Raw genomic sequence first — 22,757 nt, forward strand, 5'->3', positions numbered from 1 at the left:
CGTACCATTTGGAGCCATTCCCCAAGGAGAGAACATCATTGGCCATGTGTGTATGTGTGGGACCATTGTACTCCCACGTGGAAGCCCACTGACTTTCCTGCAAACACACCTCTCCTTCACCTGTGTGTAAGTAACAGATAAACTCTTCACTGGCAACTTCCACTTCATGGAAAGTAAAACTGTCTGGAGAAACATGCATGCCTCAGGCAGGCTGAGTGTTACTGATGTGCTCAAGGCCAACAGTAACACATATGGAAGACCCTCACAAGAAATGGTCATTTAGACTTATGCTGCAATGCTTTAAAAATAGAACATTCATGATATTTTGTGCATTTTCTTGTACTCTTGGGTGAGCAGTGTGTTTCCAACAGCTATGCAAAAATCTACTGATGTGCCACATACACAAAAGCAACTCTGTAACTGGAAGAGTAGAGGGGTGCTAGTAAACTCATCCCACCAGTGTTGATGGGACTTTCCCCAGACTGCCACATGTTGAGAAGGTTGACAAGTGAAAGCTGGTGTCCAGTGTAACAGCACCATGCTCAGAGAGACCAGTCTACCTTATCAAAACAGAACTAAAACCCAAGATAGCTGGGCTATGATGTATTGCTACCCTCACAGGTACCAAAACCAGCCTCTTTAGTATAAAACAGAAAAGCGTGAGGAAACACTAAAAACTGAAAAGTGATACATGAACATAAGAGCACATACACTTAATGGTGAAAATGGTAAATCCTTTGCACAAACTCCCCAAGGACACAGTGGAGTCTCTAATTCTTCAGCTTTGCCAAATCAAATGGGATGCCTTTCTTGAGCATGTGGTTTCTGCCAAGACACGCTGTTGGCCCAAGACAAGGCTAAGTGAGTGACGAAGGTTTGTCAAATCCAAGAAGGCAAACTGGCTACTCAAACAGTCCCTTTTAGCCTGGAGCAATATGAATGGCTCCTTCTAAGCTCTGATGGATCACATCTGTTAATAGCTTCCCAGCATCAATTGCACCAACAGATACAATTATGAACTGGAAAACTGAGATTAAAAAATAGTTGGGGATGTTTGGGTTTTTTTTAATGTATTAGTTCCATTACAATAAAAGACTTCTCTCCCAAGCCACCTACTCCCAGGCTGGTCATAAGTCTCCCTGTTGAAATTGTTTATAAACATGTAATTGATAGCTTTAATAAAGAGCCATGAGTGGTTACTGAGAACTGTCTGAAACATGTCCAGTACATCCTGTCCTCATGCCTATAGTGCTCTTCTCTGCAGGGCTGTGAGCTGTATCCCAGCACTGCAATGCACAGCATGGCCCTAGGAACATCCCTTCCCCTGGGGACCTGCCCAGTGGGATGCATCCCTTCTTGTCTCAGCAGCAGAGCAGGGACAATGGTTGTGTACAGGCTCTCTGCAGGCCCTTTGGGCAATGAGAGCACAACAGGGAACAGCTTCCTCCCACTGCCACAGCAATCCAGTCATTTGCCATGGTGAGCTGGGCCCAACTGCCCATGCAGCCCAAGGACCACTGCAGGCGGGCTGTGATAGCTGGTCCGGGGCAGGGAAGCTGGGAGGGGAAGTGTCAAAGGGAAAAGTGCAGGATGAGTGAATATGTGTGCATGGGACAGAGTAAACAATAAATGCTGGCTAAACATAAAAAGAAAGAAGGAACTAGATCATGACAAAAGGTGTAGGATATTTACATTTGTCTTGATATCTGACATTCCAGCTCACAGTGCAAATCTCTTGGTATGTGCTGTGATAAACTGAAATATGGCCCCTGCACCAGATTCTGATGGTGTTTTCCTACTGATTTATACATTCATGCTCTGACTCTAACAGCTATTAACAGATCAATGTTATCTGACAGCTTCACTGAGATTCAATTCCTACACATTTCTTCAAATGCCATGTCCTGAATCAGCTGGTATTTCACCTTTTCTTTTACAATTGAAAAAAATGCTATGGTTTTCTAGCCTACAAAAGTCGCGTTCTGATTTTGACTGGGCTAAAGTTTATCTGTATTTTAAAACTGGCTATGCTCCCTCATCTTGCTATATGTCTACTATAACATCAGCTCCTTACAGATATCAAATCCATGACTGTAAGTGCCTGCACAGTCTACATCCTGTAGTAGGACTTCATTATTGGGATTTAACTGAGAAGTCTTCAAGGGCTGGAACTCCATGGAGCTTCTAGGAGTGGGTGAATTTAAACCTTGGTCTTGTGATTGTTCCCCACAGCAGCCTGTTCACTCAAGAGCACTGCATACTCATGGGGGCAGACATGGAGCCCAGCAGAGCCAAAAACAAGACAGGGCTCACAGAGAAAATGCCATTCACTTCTACCATTGAGTAGCTTAATGATCACAGTGCATGGGTTTCAATTTTTTGCTGGTGTAACTGACCCTGGGCATTGACCCACTGGTTTGTTTAGAAATTAAATGCACATGGTGTCACCAAGAGAGAGAGAAAGAAGCTGGGTTGGTCTTTCTGAGCTTTGATTAGCTGTCAGACAACTCAGTTGGTTAGAGCATAGTGCTAATAGCATCAAAGTTGTGGGTTTGATCCTTATACAGGCCATTCACTGAAGAGTTGGACCTGATAATAATTCCAGATCAGAATAGTGTGTGATCTCTGAATACTTGCTATTCCCCTTGTTTCTTTGCTATTTTTAATGGCAGCTCTAATTTCTTAATTTTGTAAAGCCTGGACACAGTGGAAAAATTTTCAGATTATCAGATTGCTTGCAACTGCTTTGATTTATTTGGCTAGTCTGAGAACTGGGCCAGCCATTCATTTTCTACTTCTTTTACATGACATGAACCATGATGTTTTTGAAGCTCTATGTATCCATGGAGCTGTCTGGGCTAAAGGGGATGTACACACAGTTCTTCCAGTGAATAAGAACCAGTGGATCAGCAAGTTAAACCTGAACAATTCGCATTTAAGAAAAATTAATTCCCCAGTATGAAATACTGCAATTTTGTGATTTCATTGTATGAAATACTTCATAAGACCCTGACTGTATCTCCACAAATGCGGTATGCGATGGGAAGACTGTAGACTACCCAAGTCACTATACACACCCATAATTTTGCTATTCAGTCATTTAAAAAAGAAGGCTGAAAACCAGAATACCAAATACTGCAAAAGATGAGAATTGGACTACAAACAGCTTTCTGGTCCTCTCCTTCCTCTGAAATAAGTCGAACATGGCACAATGTCAGTATTGTTATTCAAGGCAGTGACAGCTATCTCTGTGTGTGTTTGCAAAAACCTTTAGCTTTTGCTAGAGATCAAAGAGCTAATGTTTTTTACATTTCTTATTTTTAGAACCTCCCAACTTTTTGTGCTCCATGTCTCTGAAACTGCAGCCCAGGGATACCATGGCAGTGCATTTCTAAGCTGGTTTTCCACCTCAGTGTGATGTGTCCAGTGCATCCAGAGAGGATTTCATCACTGTATGCTCACTTCACATTGTGCCTGGTTATAGGTTCAAGAGGAAAAGTTGCAACAGTTTTACAAGGTCTAGCTTCATTTGAGTAACAGAAAATTGTCATTTCATCAGGCCTTTCTTTACAAAAAAACCCCAAAACAAAACAAAAAAACCCACAACATGCACTTCACAAGTTTACATTGGTTTATAGGTAAAAAACAAAAGAAAAACAAAAGAAGCATACAGACATTTGAAAAGGGCGCAAGAAAGAGAGAAAAGAGAGAAAGGGAGGGAATGGGCATAGCAATACTGATTCAAAACTGAAATGGAAGACAGTTTCTCCCTAGAACACTTTAGGGTTTTCAGAGTCCTTATTCCATAAAAGGAATATACTTGAAACACATCCCATTTAGGTGAGATGAGATTGCTAAAATACATACACAACTAAAAAATATGAGTCTTTTTTTTTCATCTGTTATCTCCTAAGTGTTTTTTTTTTTTTTATGTCTATTGCATAACAGCAAGAAACTTGCTTTCTTCTGCAAGTGAGGTCAACAAAGAGCTCATGTCCCCAATAGCCATGTTGGTTGTGCTTACAGGCATAGCTGGGAATGTAAGAGATGCTTGGGGAGTGGTGAGGCGTGAGGAATTGCGGGAGACATTTTGAATGATACTTGGGCTCAGGGCTCCTGAAATTAAGCTGACATGGTCCCCATCATCTATGATAGCATCAAAATCTATCTGCACACCCTCTAGACTGTTGTTGTCAATGCTGTCAACTGTGCTTGACACTTGGTTGGCCCCCGGGGAAAGAAGCTCAGATGAGTTTTCAGTTGTAGTCCCCTGCAGCAGGCACCTGGCTTCTGAACCAAAGAAAGAACCTGTTTTCATAGCTTGGTGGCTAAAGCCCATGGTTTGGTCATATAACTGACCAGAGTAATTCTGCATGTTAGAGCAGAACTGCTGTGATTGACCTTGCATTTCCATCTTAATGGTGTTTACCCTGTATGTCTGGTTGGCATCACCTACGTGTCTTTGCTGTTGGGACAGGTTGTTTCTCAACATGTTTTGCCGTCTGTTGCTGCTGTAATTAGAGCATGACTGGTAAATTTTGGCCACTGACAAACCTGAAGGCTGGCTAGCAATGGTGTGAGACACCAGTGGACAATTCTGTGGCCCTTGATACAGGCTGTCTTGTGAGGTAGGACTAACCTGCCCTAGCATCATTTGACTAGACTGATTGACTCCCTGGTAACGAACTCCATCTCCAACTGGCTGGCTTTGCAAATATTCCTGTTCCATCATATTCCTGTCCTGCATCCCATTTGCCATACTGGTGGTTTGATCGCTGGATGCCAGGGGATGGCTGAAATTTTGCTGGTTCCCATTCACTGGCATGTTGCTGATTCTCAGCTTCTGCCCTTGCACTGCCATGCCACAGGAATTGTCTGTCACCCCAGACATCATTGCTTGCCTGCCCATGCTTTCACTGTAAGGCTTGTTGGACTGCATGCTGAAAGAATTCCCAGCTCTGCTGCCAGGAGTCATATTTTGCTGTAAACTGTAGGAAGTGTTGTTCTCCATCAGGTTCTGATAGCCATTCTGCTGGGCCATGTTGCTTCTCTCCAGGTTCTGCTGCTGAACCATCATATTGTCATGCAGTCTGAAGGCCCGAGCCTGCTGCACTGCTGACCGCTGACCACATTTCAGCTTTGAAGGAGATAAGTCAGAACTTCCTGAGCTTACTTCATTCCACTGAATGGGCAAGTCGCTCTTATTTGCCTCAGGACCCGCCTGCTGACTGCTCGGTGGAGGGGCTTGGTCAAAGTTGCTGGAATCGTTTCCTGAAACTGAGCTGTGATGCATTTTGTTGCTATCTAGAACATTGTTCAACAAATGGTCGTACATACCCTGGTTCTGGGAATTCAGATACTGGACCACGTCATCTGGCAGGAGATCCTCATCATTCAGACTGCTACCTGCTTCCATTGTAGCAGCCTCCAGGGCAACATTCTCACTGATGCTTGGAGGACAGGGAGAGCTGAAGCCACGGAAGACGCCACCCTCAGAACGGGTGTAGTTTTGAAGAACAAGGTTTCGCTTTTCCATGGATGGAGGCAAAGCAGGAGTGTTAAAGCTATTAAGACTGTTGAAACGCTGGACTCTCGGGACAGAGAGATTGTCGGAGGCCATTCTGACTGGATCACTGGCTCTCCTTGTCCCATTTCCTAAAGCTTCGTGAGACAGAAAATGTCTCCTGCTGTAACCATTTGCCCCACCATCACTACATCTTCGAGGGACGTTCACTGGAGGCAGTGGAGATACTCCAGACTCCCTGCAGTCACCCAAGAGAGCCATCCTTGTCTTGAGGCTCATCCTCTCCATGTTAGGCAGTGGAGTTGGTGGGGGTCCACCAGTAGCTGCTGCATATTTAGCTTTCAGCCTGTATTGCTGGGCTGGGGTGAGGCTGAGAAGACTTGGCAGGTCATCACACTGGCTCGCTTCACTGGAGCGCCGGGACGCATCCGTTGAGATGGGGTCGTAGGAGTCTGCAACGCTCACATTCTGCGGTCTTCCCTCTGCCTGGGAGGCATCACTGGACCTCCGGCTGGAGAAGCAAGGTGAGATTCCAGAGGACCTGCGGCTGCTCAGGTAGGCTGAACTGATTGTGCTAGTATTGCTGTCTCTCCTGTTCAGCATGTTCAACACAGTGATGTCCGTACTGGAGAGGTCATTCCTGTTTGGCAGAATAGTCATGGATCCTCCGACACTGCAGCTGCTGTTTGACTGGGTACCTGCAGGTAAAATTCACAGTTAAAAAAAGAGGTATTATCCAGAAACTGGTGGAAAAACACACAGTAAAGAAGTAAGTGGAGCATAGAGGAACAACATCATCACAGCCAATTATAGCAGGGCTCTTTCTTGCAAGAAGTAGGGAGAAAAACTGTGTCCTTAGGTTAAAACCTAATTCAGAGACTCAAGGGTAACATTTCAGTGTGAATCCCAGCAGAAAATTTATAGCCCATAGCCACATACTGTCATCAGCTGGTGCAGTGCTCCAGCCTGCACTGCAGCTATGCTGGCTGATGTGCCAGAAGGACACATTCATAAGGGAGCTTTTTATAGGCAAAATATAATTGAACAGGCATTTGCATGGAACAGCAAAATATACAAATTGGAGGCTATTCAAGGTCATTTCTAAGACTTCTTGAAATATTCTTAAAATAACTCCTAACAACTGCAAAACATCTTTGGTGGTTTCCTTGTTTTGTTTTCTTTTGGTTTTAAGTAAACAGGATACATTTCTTAATTTTACATAGTTTCTTGTGATTGAATGGGTCTCAGAAAACCTGAGCTGTCACTGCTGGGTGGAGCCCAGAAACCTACAGGCATGCTGTAGGCTAAGTAGGGGCAGCAGCAACATCCATTTTGGTCATGACCAGCTCTTCGGAGGAAAACAACCGGGGATCTTCAGAGTTCAGCCTCTTATTCATGGATATCTGCCCTCTGCAGCAGTAGCATCTGTACATATGATTTCTTCTATGTGTAGGAACAGGTTATTTAAAGGGAAACCCACCACATCTCTGCAAAGGCTGCCTTGCAAATGCCTCAACAGAAAGACTTCCATACAATAAACTCACAGGTATTTATTTCTTCTGCCTTATCTCAAAACAAGACAGAATTATGACGATCTTGGGTCAAAACCTTTAACCTTAGGGAATATTTAAAATGTGATACATAGCACCCTCACTAGCTCCTGTTCTGTAAAACACAGGACTATCAGACTTCTCAGAGCGTGGGTAGGAGAACTTGCAATGAGGGAATAAACAGTAAGTGATCAATTTACAAACCATTTCACAGCTATTGAGTTTCCTAAGCTGTGCAACTCCTGCAAGAGTTACAAGATTGAGCTAGCAAGCAACAAGATTAAGGACAAAAAGTGTTACCACTCCTCTTATGTGTATCTCACCATTTCCTATGAGAGGAGGCAAGGTCGGGGCTTTGGAAGGTGGAACGGGGTTCAGTCTTGGAAGCATTCCATTAACTTGTTTCAACCTTTCTAATTTCACTTGCTCCATCCATTTGGTCCCTGTCACATTCCTCCTGGCCTGTAAGCCAAGTGCTGTGGTGGCTGTGGAAATGGTAGAGTCCATGATTGGGGTTTCATCGATGACACTGAGGTCTCCTATACTACCACCACCGGTCAGAGTAAGCTCGATCCCATTGTTGGAATAGTTGCTGATGGGGGACTGTTCGCTGCTGCATGTAGACTGACCACCAGGGCTTGGCTGAGATGTCTGTTGGAGGGAAGTAAGAGACAAGAGTGTGAGGATTAAGCAAACAACGTTAACCAGAGCATTTGTGCTAAATGGAGGTCTAAATGGAGCTAAAGATACAGGTATAGAAAACTTCAGCCTTAAATGTTAACAGTGATCATTCTTAAGGAGGCTTTCTATATATTGGCTTCAACTGCAGTGAAGGGCATTGTAAAACACAAGACTAAAATAGCCTTTCACATGTTGCTGATGGTATACAATATATCTCCATAAGACATTTATCTGAGTTATTCCCAGAGTTACTTCTATCACTTCAAGCTATTTGTGAGCATGTATGGATGGATACACTACTTTGCTTTTGTGCTGTTCCCATCTGAAGCTGCAGCTCAGACAAACCAAACCAGAATTCAGCCATGTTACAAGGTATTAGTTTACACTGCTAGGCTTACAAACAAACAAACAAGACTCCAACAACATTGGAATTTGGGTTTTTTTAATTAGACTTGTGGCTAAAGAATGTAAGCATTTTCCAGGCTGAAGGCTCATTGTTACAAGCAGTGGTTGGCCTGAAATGTTGGCATGTAATAAAACAAGGACAAAGCATCAGTGCAAAAAATACTGTATCATTTTATCAGCATCCCGTGACCCTGGCAGCACTCAGGTCTAACTTATACCTCCTCTTATACCAAACTTATACCACCTCTGCCCTGAATCAAGCAGGTGATGATCGACTAAATCAAATCCTTTGTTTTATCAGAATTTAAGATTTTAAGTGCAAGAATTTAAGTAGACAATACAGACTGCTAATTTGCAGGGATACAAACATGCCACAATAACATCTTCTTTCTTAACAGGGAGTGTTCCCTGCTGCTCTAGTAGAACTCTTGCTGTGGGGAAACACAGGCTTGATTTACTTTTCAGACTTTTTATAAAGTTCTCTCAAAAGAATGGGAAAATTAACAAACTGACAGACAAAACAGAGGAAGACAGACAGAAGTCTCTGAACTTAATATCTCACTCTAAGGTTCTATCAGTGTGATCACAAATCAGTGGGCCATGCAGTATCATTTTGCTCACAAGAACAGTTTCATGTAAGTATTTAACTTTAAGGGTTTCTGATGTGGTTTTGGTTTTTTTTTTGGTTTTTATTTTCTGCCACTCTGTGATCTTTATGTACATTTTACTGAAAAATGCTGTCTAGAATTTATGAAGTGCCAGAGACAACTCTCACTTTAAACATCAATGAATAAAGACACAGATTCATGGCACTCCTATAGTTTCATATGCCCCTAAGGAGTCCATTTGAGATTCAATAACTATTTTATTATTTCTAACTTGAATGATGATACTTAGAATTTATGAGGCCACACAGAGCAACGTCATTTCCAAATCCTGGCCATAGTAGATTTGGTGACAAGAATAGAAATAACAGTTATTATACAGAAGAAAGTTTGTGCTTCTAGACAATAGCTCCATGCCATACGGAAGAAGAGTAACAGTGATCAGAAGCCTGTTCTTGTAGCACATGTCAAGATCACAGTGAGGTAGGGTACAGAAACAAGAACTGTATTATGCATGACATATATTTCTAGCTGTTCAATACAGAAAAAAAAATGGATGTCTCATCTAGAGGGGAAAGTAAAAAGACATTTCTGAAGATATTTCACCAACATAAGCCAGATTTTTCACATGTCAAGTGTTGCAAAATGTTCACAACACATTACAACTGGGAATGCACTTGATGGATTACACATAACTAAAAAAGGAATGACTGAACAACAAGCAGAAGACTAAAATAAAAACATATATATTGTTGCAATAAGAAAAATAGCAGAAAAGTTAAAATGCCCTCACCTTATTACCCACTGTCCTTAGGAAGTTAGAATAAGACATTTAAGAGCATTAGACAGAAAAGACATTGGATTAGTTGAAAACCAGAAAATACACCTTAATTCATACATGCAATGAAAAGCAAGAAACACAGAATTATTTTTATAATATAATTTTCAGTGAGAAATATTTAATACTGTGTAAGCAATAGGCATTAGTACCCCCCTTCCACAAATTTTCCTCTTAAAACTGTGTTCAACATGCCTCTATAATGCTACACGTTTACCTAGCAAAGCAAAAGAGATTTTGCTCCTTTGTAAACTAAGGTAGTTATCACCAAAGATGGCAGAGGACCTCTTTTAGATTTCAGCAGGAGTTTACTCTCAGCCTTTCTAAGGTTTTGAATTCACTATTAATACTGAACAGTTTGAGCATAAGCCTTAGGCACAACATAGCAGTAACTCATATTTCAGTGAGTAATCACTTAGAATTGCAGCATGATTAACAGTATGAGCAGAATTTGGAGGGCTCATATTTGTAGTCCCGAAGGGCTGGATACAGATGAATCATAGACCCAGCTGGGGAAGAGGATGGAGTGGCTGCCTTTGAATTAACCCCTGTGAAGAAGGCAAATGGCCCAGGAAATTCAAGCAAATAAAATAACCTGGTATTTAAGATAGCATCTCAAAAAATGGAATACAGTCCTTTCAACAGTTTAATGTAATACGTTAAGGTAAACCGGAGAAAAGACCTGCAGACTGTCAATTTAACTTGATTTAGTTAAACTTGGACTAGGTTAACTTGAGTAAGTATCAGATAAACATAAGAGGTCACATCACAACATAGAAGTTATTAAAAGATGCCCATCTGCTGTTTAAGAAAGTCAATTCATCCTGCTTCAGTTTGATCTATGACCCAAAACCCTCAAGCCCCCAAAATCTGACTGCTTTCCCAGGTTCTCCAAAAATGATCATCATCAATACCATAATTTTAGTCATTTGGACTTGTGGTTTGGTTTGGTTTTTTCCTAATTCTGGCTTTCAGCCTGCAAGATTCAGATTAATCTTTTTTCTGGTAACAGAAGAGTAGAAAAAATGTTTTATTTTTTAAAACAAAAACTCTGATTTTCTCATACTATGCTCATTCCAGAAGATGGAGCTTTTTAAAAGAAACAATTATTGTGGCAGTTGCCAGCACTGCACTTATTCTATATTGCACAGACTATTTGTTATCTTTTTATTTGCTACTTCTTAGGCTTTAAGAACATTTTACAATGTAAACATAGAAGAAGACCTCAAAAACCAAACCTTGTGAGCTAGAGTTTACAGACAGTTTACAGCATTTAAGGAAGAGATTATTAATTGGTTGCAGGAAGAAAAGGACAAAGGGAGTGGCACAGTGTATTGCATACCATTGGTTTTTCTGACTTGACCGCTTTCACTTGGAGGCATTCTTCACGCTTTGAGGTAGTGTTGTTGAGGTCCTTCTGCTCACCAATTGCACCCTGAGTCTGATGGCCTGGTGACCGGGTCTGCGAGTGGCTGCCTGGGTCTCTTGGTGGCGGAGGCCTTGGGTGGATATCTCCCCGCTGCTTCTTGGTGACATGTGCCTCTGGACCATGCACGGTCTTCACGTGCTTCCGGAGAGAGCTGGGGTCTGTGTAGCGCTTTGTGCAGCCCGGTATCTTGCAAACATATGGTTTCTGACAAGACACAAAACCCACCCATTTGGATTTTATTCCATGTGGGACTCCTGAAGAACTCCTTGCAGCACAATTGGTGTCACAGTTATATGCTTTCACAGGGAATTTGTTACTAATTTATGGTCTCTACAAATGAATCATAGAATGGTTTGGGTTGGAAGGGACCTTAAAGATTATCTAATTATCCACTCCCCTCCCAATATGGGCAGGGACCCCTTGGTCAAAGCCCCATTCAAACCTGTCCTTGAACACTTCTAAGGGATGGGGCATCCACAGCTTCTCTGGGAAACCTCTACCAGTGCATCATTACCCTCACAGTAATCAGTTTCTTCCTTATAACTAATCTAAATTGACCCTCTTCCAGTTTAAAGCCATCACCCTTGTCCTATCAAATTGTGACTGCACCTAGTCAAAACCATTAGTTCCCCTTGGTTCAGAAGGTAGCAATTAGTGCTGCACAGTTGACTGAGGGCAGAGTTTCTCATGGGTACCAACTGGCACAGCTTTCACTTACCTTAGCAGAAGAGTCAACTCAGCTATGGCAATTTATGAAGACTGCTTTAATTTTCAACCCTGTCCCTTGCCCTCAGCAGTTTGATAGCGTTCCCAGTATGCCTAGTACCTACTACTTGATACTGAGAGAAATAACCTCCTTCATAAGGTGCTGGGCCATTTGTTCAGGCAGAATTAAGTGAGGAACCTTCTTTTTTCTGGCTCCTTCAGATCACCAGTACAATGTCAAAGCATAAGACACATTTTCACGTTGCAGCAATATATGCTCTAGTACTATTTTTACTGCTACTAGCATAACTCATCACTCATTTTTTTTAGAAAACACTTTCTTTATCTGTGGATTTCTATAGTTCACTAAGCAATGTAGAATAAAGTAAATTTACTGTCTTATAAATTAACAAAGCCTTTTTTCTTGTATTATGAGGGGATTAGAAAGAAGAGCTGAGCACTTCCTAAATCCTTTAATTGCCTTGGGAAGCAAAGTATTGTTCACTCACTTCCATTACTGAATTGTTTCCAATAAACTACTATTTTAAAGGTTTTTTTTATATACTAGCCCTCAAAAAATAGAAAGAGACCCTCATACAGAGTTTCTCAGAGGGATTCCCTCTCTGCTTAGACATGGCACTGTGGAGCCTTTGACAAATATAGCTTTGTCATAGCTGTCTAAGGCCTGAGACTGCTTCCACTGACATCAGTGGAAAAATCCCTCCCATTTACTTGAAGAGGAGCAAAAATGAGCAATTTAGAGATGATATTGAGCTACTGAGGCAGGTTTTCTCAGGTTGCTATGGAAGTACAAGTCACTTAGCTCTCCTCTGCATGAGTAAGGATATCATCATCAAGATATGTCAACTGCTTTTAAAGCTCTCTGTAGGTTACCTACTGAAAACCAAAATGGCACGGCAAGCAAATGCTGAATTTGGTCTGTGCTTTTCATTGTATTCACATCACTCCACCAGCATAAGTTGCCTTAAAAGATTACCCTGTTTTGGTGTGAAGTAATGGTGAAGGAAATGTTTCATTTGCCCCTGTGGCTGCACCTATCAGGAATCACGTGCAGCATAAAATTTCTCTGGTTGACTTAGACACAAAATTCTGATCTTAATACAGGGGCAGGTCACATCACTAAGTGTGAGAAGGTCTAACTCATCAACTAGGCAGCACACAGATTGATTCAGACACTGAACGAAAAAAGAAAGCTCAGGCAGCTATTGGCAAGACTTGGTGAACTTCCTTCTACCTTGGTGACCATTCACAAAATAATTGCAGAGCTTCAGAGCCATTATTAGTTGGGCTGCTGAAAACACACATGGCAGGGATGAGGAAACTCAGAGATGTGCAATGCTGTCTGCTTCCTTTGTGACTGAAGAGATGCTGCAGGGCGTGGACTGGAACAAGATGAATGTTCCCTGGAGATCTGCCGGCCCTAGTGCGTGCCTGCGACAGACCTGACAGCCAGCTAGAGAAAGATACAAGCTGTGTGGAAATAGATAAAGCTGCTATTGTATGTCCGGCCCTTCCAGTACTTCCAGGTTTAGGCTAGAGGTGAAGGAGTAGAGGGACGTGTCAAGGAGGAGAGAGTGGACTCTGAGATGTGAGATTGAAATGATGTGACTCTCTGTGCAACTTGAAATAGGGCAATAAGACATGGACAATGCAAGAAGATGGTGTGATTCCTGAAAAAGGAGGCAGCAGTAACAGGAAACACAGTAATAATGAGATGTTACACTGAGAGTTTGGAAACAGCTGTGACTGCCACAGCTGGTTTCCTCAAGAAAGGTCGTATTTCTTCTGCTGCATCCCTAGTCCATGAGGTCTGTTCAGGATGGAAAGGAAGAGTGAAAGAGGCCAGAGAAGAAGAAAAAGGCATAACTCAGACCTTAAACAGCAACCCATGATTTCAAATGTGGAGACTGCAGCTGTCTGCAGCACCCCAAAGTATGCTGGGGAAGCTGCATCCCAGCAGATGCCTGTGCCAACACAGGCATGGGGATGGGTCCAGGCACTCAATGAGCCCTTCCAGCTCCAGAGGGAAAAATGATCCCAGCTTTACAGGGAAAACAGGATCTGTCCCTGATTAATGCACGTGTTTCCATTAGACTCACTTGTTCAAAACTCTCCTACATGTAATAAAATGCCAGGTCTGTATGACATACTGTGCTGCTAAGAGGCATTCAGAACTTTCATTCCTTTCAGGTTCCTGAGGGTTGCTGTGCCTGTCCTCTGTAATACATTGCTTACATTGACCAACTCTAAGTCTGTTCAACAAAGAATTGTATTTATCTTTTGAAGCTGTGCTTACTTACCTCATTGGAATGAGTCCTGTTTTGGTGCTTGGCCCTGTCAGATGCATTGGAGAAAGCTTTGTTGCAGCCTTCATGTTCGCACACATAGGGTTTCTCTCCAGTGTGAGATCTCAAGTGCGTTTTCAAGTTTTCTAGTCTGGAGTAGGCCTTTGTACAACCTTCAAACTGCAGATGAGAAATAAATCTGGTTTAGTTTTAATCTTTGGATTTGCAGGAAACAGTAGAAGTGGACTTAAAAAAGTTTAGAAATTTTCCAAGCCTTCATAACCTTGTCCAATGTAGTTATGATTTGAAGGGTTTTAATTTTATCCAAGCAAACTCCACCACAACTCAAGATAAAATGCTTTTAGCATTATGTAAATCTTCTCTTACAGAAGAGAAGTATTTGTGTACTTCAACTAAGACTGAAATCCACTGCAAAGCCATCAGGAGACTGGTGGCCAGCAGTCAAGCTCTGTAAGAGAAAGTGCCTTTAAATAATTAGGCAAACTGAGCCCTGTTTAATAATGCCCTTTGGGGTTCCTTTGTACTTTAAACCTAAGGAAGTGGGCCAAATAATCCAGGGAATCCCCTCTCCTAAAGCTTTTGTCATCTGGTTGTGCTGGATAACAAAGCAGACATGGCAGTCTCTTCTCCACAAGAGTCTGACAGACAAAGAGTTCAGGGAATGCAGCACTCGTCCTACTGTTTGTTCTCTGCACAGCCCCAACTTCCCTGTACAATCCTGGAGCTCAGGCCTCTTTACTTACAGTGCATTTGTGTGGCTTTTCCCCTGTATGTCTCCTCATGTGGACCACCAGCATATATTGAGCTTTGAAAGGTTTCTGCTCCCGAGAACAGTCCAGCCATCGGCACACAAACTCTTTCTTCTCACCATGTATGTGGTCATTGTTGATATGCTGTTCAGGTAGAACAGAAGTTACAGCTTAACAGAAATACAACATCAGCCGCAGCCTGATTGTAATTTCGCATTGGAAGAGCACCAGAGATTCAGGTGTGAACCAGGTCCTTGCGGTACCGAAAGAATAAAATAATCTGCACTTCCCAGTGACCACAGAGTTCAAATTATAGATCCTACTGGAAGTCCACTAAGGCCCATGAATTTTCTTCTACTCAGCTCAACAGGCTGTTGATCAGGCCTCAGGGATACAAGCTGATAAATGGATCCTGGATAATCTCATGCACAGCTCCACTTGTGTGATTCACATTGGGTACTGCTTTTGCAGAGCAGGGAAGTGTTACTTAAGTGCTGCTCAATATAAACAAGGTTTACAAAATCAGGCCTTTAGAAACATATTCTTCAATCTGAAAAATCAACAGAACTGCTAAACCAAGTTTCCACCCCAAATTTTAACTCATTCCCTGCTACCCGTATTTTCTTTCAGTAAACGTATTTGGTTCAGTAAATGTACAGGTCGTGGCAGCAGAAATAAACACCTATACACTGTGAATATAAACTCAGAGTAAAGAAGCATACATCAAGCCAGTTTTTGCCATTGCCAAGATTGGCTCTGTCTGAATGTGTGTAGGAGTGACAGCTGCCCCAGCCCTGCTGACTCACAGGCGCGTCCTTCTATGGTCAGTGTCATCCACATGAGTGTATCCAAAAGCAGGACTGGGTTGTATACCTTGTACTCTTTCACAAAATCAGTTTGCTCTGTTTCTTTCCCTAAAATCTAGTTCAGAAAAGCATTTAAAAATGGATTTAATTCTCTATGTGTTTGAGTAGAAACAGGCAGGTGAAGCAGGGCCAGCCTCAAAACTGGTTTTTTTTTTTTTTTGAAGGTTTAACTGTTTGAATTTTTTTGCACAGCTTTATTAAACAAAAGAAGAGAAAACTACCCCTGGACTTTCAGAGTCTTTTTTCCACTAGGAGCCACCCGACTCATCCTCCCAGACTCTCTTGGAGGTATCATTCCACGCTGCCGTACTTCTGTCATTGTGCCACTAGATGGCTGCATTACCCAGCGAATGACATTATTCCCACTATGGTACCACCAAAAAAACTTTCCGGTTTTTATTTGATCACAGCACAGGGATGAAATCTGTATCTGTTCCATAACAGGCCCACAGAAAATTCCAGCTGTATAGAAACTCATTAGCTCATACTGGAACACAAAGAAGATAATCCCAATCTTTTCTGAAGTCTTGAAATCAGTCAGAAAGCCACATAAAATCACGTATGTTAAAAATTATGCACCATTGCCATGGAAAACAGACATCCATTGCCTGTAAAAGATGACAGATCTTTTTCTGAAACTTTATTGCCATTTCTTAAAAGTCGATATGGTGCACAGAGCAGAGATGCTGGGCAACATACGACTTGTAATCTGCAAGAGTTAATGTTCCTAGTGCAGATCTGTATTGGTAATACACACACCTGTGCCAGAAGCATACACATACCCTGCGCTGTGAAATGGCATCAAAAGAGTTCAGTGAGGGCAACATGAGCTATTTCTTGAAAGAGAAAGAAGTAATGGGACAAAATTAAATGCATTGAAGTAAATCATGACCAAATCTCTCTGTAAACATTACAGACTGTGTGTTATGTGGTTAAACCACAAGGGGGATGAAATTTGAGTGTGTGATACAGGCTTTCCATTTGATACAAAACCTCAAGGCTGGATCAATCACTTCACCACAGCACCTCGTTTTACCTCCTGCTGTGTGGACACTCAGGCACCGTGGAAGCTCTTTCAGAGAAAATCTTCATAGGACAGTTTTCTCACTTTGTCCCTGCAAATCAGCTTGCTCCCTGAGCTCTAGACCTCTAACCTTTAACAGCATGAGAATCCTCTAAAACTGACCTTTCTCATGGACCTAAAAATCCTTACTTCACTCCCTCCCCAGCCCAGGCTCACTGCAGCAGCTGACAAAGCTTGCCAAGAGTGGTGATGATCATTTGCCTCTCTCATCACTGGCTTACCTGTCAAATATCTTGTGATCATCCTCTGGTCTCTCACAACTGTGTCTCTCCATACACAGTTGCCCTGCTCTCTTACTCTATCAATCCTTTCCTAGACTCTCTGATCTTCCTACAATCAAATCCCTCTTTGCGCTGTTTTCCCTCATTGCTCTGATGCTACTACAAGTGGCTCCTGAGACCTCACCTGCAAATCCATCTCATTCAATCCCCCTGACGATCCTCACATTTAGGGAAAGCTTGGAATAAATGAGCCTGTGATCTGCTAATCTGGGTAATTTATTTGGTTCACAGGCAAGCTGCTTAATTGCTTTTTGCAGAGGGGTCATATTTTAACAGCCCTACAAACATATCCAAATACTGAAAGGCTGGTCTGGAGGAAGACACTAGAAAATCAGCACCAGCAATGCTCTCAGGTAAGGAGATTCACAGTATTTGTCACCCTGAGATTCAGACACCTGCACTTGATCAAGTTATGATGAGAACACTCATCTGTCATCTGCTATGGACATATAGGCAGAACTACACAAATGCAAACCATGAACTAAATCTACACTGGGATTTTTTACCATTATCATTTGGCAGAAAGAATGTGCAATTTTTGCAAGATGTTTAAAGAGGAGGGAGGTCTCACTGTGCAAACAACATCATTTAGAAAAGTTCAGAAGTTTGTGAACTCTGGAATTCAGGTTCTTTGACTCAGATAATTACCTTTGGATTTTACAGTGTTTTTGGCTCCCTGGTCTCTATTATGAGAGGAAATGAACAGTTTTGAGCTTGTAAAACAAAGAATAGTCAGGAATAAGAGTATTATGCAAAGCAGAAGCTTTGGTACAGTACAATAAGGAATTATAGGGTTTCAATTTATAATCTGTTTGTAACCTTATTACACCCATGAAATGTCACATTCCAGGGACTAGATCAGAAGGATTTTTTTTTCCTGGTGAAATTGAATTTTGATGCAGTTTCAGGGTGTGAAAAGGCTTTTCTTTTAATTTTGTGGGCCCAAACCTGCAAGTTTTACTTATGTCCGTAATCCTTATTACAGTAAATAGCTGCATGAAAGCCAATGATATTACTCCCTAGTGTCAGGTTTGCTAGCATAAGGCTCTGAAGCATCAGCTCTGTATTATTAAGAATTTCTGACCTGGAAAAAAAAGCCCCCATTAAAAGCTGGAATGCTACAAGCTATCTCCCGTTGCACACAGCTCCAAAAAGCTGCTGAACAGGGGTCATTTGCAGAATACCAGTCACTTTCATGCTACTTCAATGCTTATTACCAAACCTCTGTTTGTCCTGGCTCATTTTCTATTCTTTAAAAAATGTTGTTATTATCATCCAGTTGCAAAATACCCTAAAACGAACAGAGGGAGCTGACCTAAATACTGATTTTGGTCTCAGAATGACCTGTCTTTGAAGGAGGAAGCTCTGAGATGGATTTCAATTCCAGAGCATAAAACCCCACCAAATTAATTGAAATCAAGGCTGAAGTTTGCCTGTCATCTCTACTGGGCAATCTCAAAAACCAGAGGTAACAGGAAATTCAATCCACAGAATTGCATAAATGCTTACCTGGTAAGCAATACTGTTGAAAAGGGAATGCCTTAAATCATTCATGTTCTCATATAATCCATGCAAACTGTACCTGTTAGTGAATATTGTAGCAGACAAGATGACACTGGAGGTAGGATCTGCAATAATCTTAGTGCTCCATTTCCCTCCTCCAAGAGGGTTTTTAAAAGAAAGGAGAATCTGCACACATCGTAGCTGACTGCCTGGTACCTGCTAGGCATTCAATACATAAAGGCCAAATGTCCTCTCACAGTAGTCAAACAGCAGGAGGAAAAGCCTCTCCATACCAGTGAAAAAACTTAGGAACATCAGAAAAAGAATGTCACTTCAACTGAGATTGCATCTGAAAGCAAAGTGCTGTTTTGTGGCAAGAGCAGAATACACTGGGAGAATCTCACATTTCTGTTTTCTAACATAGACATGCTACCCTAGAGTGTAGGAGGAAACTGGGAAGAGACCATGCTGAATTGGTATAATGTGGTAAGTTAGTGGTTGAGTGAAAGGCATATCACCATTGATAAAATTAGGTTCAATTTCAGTTATACAACGACAACTTCAGACTTTGATCTTCTCACAGTTATTTCCCTCTATTTTAAAAACTTAAAAAGGAGGTGCTAAATAACTTCTCACTAGACCTCAGCACTGACATTAAGCAGAGGCAGCATTTAAACCATCTTCTAGCACAAATGTCTCCCTGTACTGTACTGCCACAAAAAGCCCCTCGAACCAGCAGAGCTGCTGCATTTGATGCAGAGGGGACAAAGTGTGAAAGGTGAAGAGGCATCACAGTGGAACGGCTGCTAAACACAGCTCATCCCACAGCTGCACGAGAGCTGTGGAGCCCACAGAGAGGACATATGCAGAGGCTGTGTCTGGCAGTACCAGACTGGAAAGCTGTGAAGCTGGTTTGGAAGGGGACTAGCTGTCCCTGACCTGCAAGTCCTGCAGGGAACACTTTCATTTCTGTGTTTTGCATAGGGAATGTACAGTTGTCCTTAAGCCCACATACAGTTAGAAACACGTTCTTGGTCATAAGGCCATCCCCTCACTATGGCAAGTCCCACTGCACATAATCCTGGTCACAAACAGAGCTTCAGCTTTTAAGTACCTTGGTGATCAGCCCCCTCTGGTCCCAGTGGATGGCGCTTCTAGGAACTCACTCTTCTGCTGGTTAGCAACTAATTTCTAGCTTTGATTTATTCTCAGCCAATTTATATTCATTTGTTGTCGTGCCAACACTATCCTTTAGCTTAAACAGCTCTGCTTCCCTGCAGAGTGTTTAGTTCTCTCCCTTCCCCACCCTAACTAACTGGCAGACAGCACTCCCCTCTCTGTCTTCCTTAGCTGGATTAAAATGGTCTTCTCTTCAATGACCAAGTCCTCATTCCCCCCTTAACCTGCTTTGTCTTGAGGTGGGGGAGTCTGAGTCTCATTTGTAATTTTGTTCCCAGATTCCCCATACTTTGAGGACTGTATTAGTCCATCAGTTGCTCTCTCAGCCTCTTCACCTGCTCTAGTACAACTTCAACCTTCTTGACCAGAATAGTATGAAGTACACCAGGGCTCACCAGACTTGGTGTAACAGAATTCAAACTTCCCTGTCACCACTTAGGCACAAGTACAGATATCACATTCACTTTAGACCTGAGACTATTACCAAAGCCTCTGAGTACCTCATAGCTTGTGAATGTACCTCTCCTAACAATAAACCTCAGCAAAAAATATCTTCTACTATGGGCACAGTTGAGGCAGAGACTTAAGGCCCAGGAAAGCTAAAGGCCACATTCATAGAAATTTTTATATCTCCGATTCCCTCTAAAAGTAGTCACTTGTTCATGAGTGGTGTGCATACTTCTGAGGTTCTTGACCTACACAGCTTCCTGAGATAGCCAAATGACTGTAAAAAGACTGTCAGTGATCAGAACAGTGACAGGGCAGCACTTAAGCAAGTCCCCAAGCTTGCCTGCTTCCCAGGGATGCAATACATGACTCATCACTGCTCCGTGTTACCATTTTAGGTAGTCAGGCAACTGGGAGATGATGTCAGACTGGCCTCCCTACCATCTCATTAACATCTTGATAAAGGCTGACTCCATGATCCACAGCAAGATGAACAGACAAAGGCACTGTAAAAAAGTCAGGATATAAAGGAGGTCCTGGTGAGCCAGGAAATCTCCTGCGACAATAGAAATCTCATTGTGAGAAGGAAAAAAATGCATCTCCATGGAGTGAAATCCCCAGCAGACTTCTCGGACACATTCTAATCACTGCAACTGAGTCTCTCTCTAACTTCTGTGACTCTCTGTTAAAACAATGCATGCGTTTTAATTTCCTCTTATCTGATGGAAAATAGGTTCAGATCCTGTCTGTCCTTTCCTTACTAAAGATTTTGCAGGCACAACCACGCTAAACAGCCCCAAGAGACCAATGTCTCCTCCCTGCTGCTCAAGTTGAGAATACACTTTTGACCCCATGTCCTTCGGGTGGCATAAGTACTTAAGCCATTTTTAGTTCCTGAGATGGAAGAAGCACTTAAGCTGCTTTAAGCCCTTATGGTGGCATAAACTTAAGCTGGTTGCAGTTCCTAAAGCCAAGTGGAAGCCATAGCTATACATGAAGAACTCTGCACTTCCAAATAGGCACATGCCTGTGGAGAAGCTCAGACAACTATCTAAATCCTGCTTCCTTTCCTCTGGATGCACTTATTGTTATTCTATTAGAGTTCTTGATGCTGTCTTTCATACTTTATGGAAGATTTAAGAAATGCTGTTGTGACAGATCTCTGCTAATGCTGATTAGAACATGACAATTTATACAATTTGCTGATCTGGTCCAAAGCAGGTCAGTGCCTCCACAGTCTTGACACCTTTACTAAAATGGAATACAGACAGTTAAGATCATCTGGATCTTAAAAGCACTGCACAGCAATTTCCTCAGTGTATAATGAATACAATAAATAGCCTGTGAACTGCACTTCTTACCTCACAATGTTTGATCTTGTCAGTCAATCTCTATACTTAATTTTCAACATTTTCCACTATTAACAAATTAAGCCCCTTGCTCCCTATAGATATGGTCATGATTGTAAACTTAAATGTAAACTACATGCCACATTTCATAATCAGATATTTTTGGGTTACATGTGAGAGGACTGTGGCTTTTTTAACAGTTTAAGTGGTTTAACACTAGCCAACAACTACCTACCAGGTTCATTCCCACCAGCCCGTGCCAGCAAGGATGGGGTGAATTGGAAAAAGGTAAAATCCATGGGTTGAGATAAGAATAGTTTAAAATCCAAAATAAAAACTATAATAGCACTAATAATGATAATGATGAAAAGGGGGATAAGAACAGGGACATGAGTAATAGCCAACAGAAAAAAGTGATGCACAATACCCTTGGTCCCCACCTGCTCACCGATGCCCAGCACACCCCTGAGCAGCAACTGGTCATCCCAGCCAACTTCCCCCAGTTTATATCCTAAGCATGATGTTCTGTGGTATGGAATATCCCTTTGGTCAGTCTGGGTCAGCTGTTCCCGGCTGTGCACCCTTCTCAGCTTCTTGTGCACCTGCTCCCTGGCAGAGCATGGGAAACTGCAAAGTCCTTGACTTAGAGAAGCACTGCTCAGCAACAACTAAAACATCTGTATAGTATCAATCTTACTCTCATACTGAATTGAAAATACAGAATGCACCAGCTATTAGGAAGAAAATTAACTCTATCCCAGCCAAGACCAGGATAAAAGCATTGCAAAATTATATACATATACACTGCAAATATTTTAACGCCAGTGTGACTAAAAATGCCTTACTCATTAAGAAAAAAGAATTACAACATAAAGAAAGTTTCAGTTAAAAAATGGTTATTTCAAAAAGAAGTGAAGCATGTGGAAAATGGGAAATGTAACTTACCTATTTTACAAACTTAACATTTGAACTCTGTGTCCGTGATTGTTAATACTTAATTATAAGAATAAAAAGAGACTCCAGACAGCACTCCAGGTGAATTCATGCTTGAAGCTCATTTATTACTGTGCTGTTCTGGATACCCATTTCTGTCCCTTGAGAACTGGCAACAGCAGTCAATGAATAAAGGGAGGAATCAAAATTAGAAGCCCTAACTCAACTGAAAAATTACGACGATTTATAACTTGAGGTAACCCATGTATGTAGAAGGACGGGGATGACAGGCACGGGAGAAG

The 22,757-nt window shown here is 42.0% G+C and overlaps 1 protein-coding gene across 14 annotated transcripts in view; it reads right to left on the reverse strand.

The window, feature by feature from the left end:
- Nucleotides 1-589: 589 nt before the first annotated feature.
- Nucleotides 590-22,757, reverse strand: part of GLI3 (GLI family zinc finger 3) — a 204,360-nt gene continuing 182,192 nt past the window's right edge. For all 14 annotated transcript variants that reach the window (XM_068202060.1, XM_068202017.1, XM_068202022.1 and 11 more), the window contains 5 exons: nt 14,808-14,957; nt 14,059-14,223; nt 10,946-11,236; nt 7,398-7,725; nt 590-6,222 (listed from right to left, as the gene is read on the reverse strand). In XM_068202060.1, coding sequence (XP_068058161.1) covers nt 3,935-6,222; nt 7,398-7,725; nt 10,946-11,236; nt 14,059-14,223; nt 14,808-14,957 — 3,222 coding nt within the window. In that variant the 3' untranslated portion in view covers nt 590-3,934. The remainder of the gene's footprint in view (nt 6,223-7,397; nt 7,726-10,945; nt 11,237-14,058; nt 14,224-14,807; nt 14,958-22,757) is intronic.

This window comes from Anomalospiza imberbis, chromosome 1 (genome assembly GCF_031753505.1).
Source record: "Anomalospiza imberbis isolate Cuckoo-Finch-1a 21T00152 chromosome 1, ASM3175350v1, whole genome shotgun sequence".
NCBI classification, from domain to species: Eukaryota; Metazoa; Chordata; class Aves; order Passeriformes; family Viduidae; genus Anomalospiza; species Anomalospiza imberbis.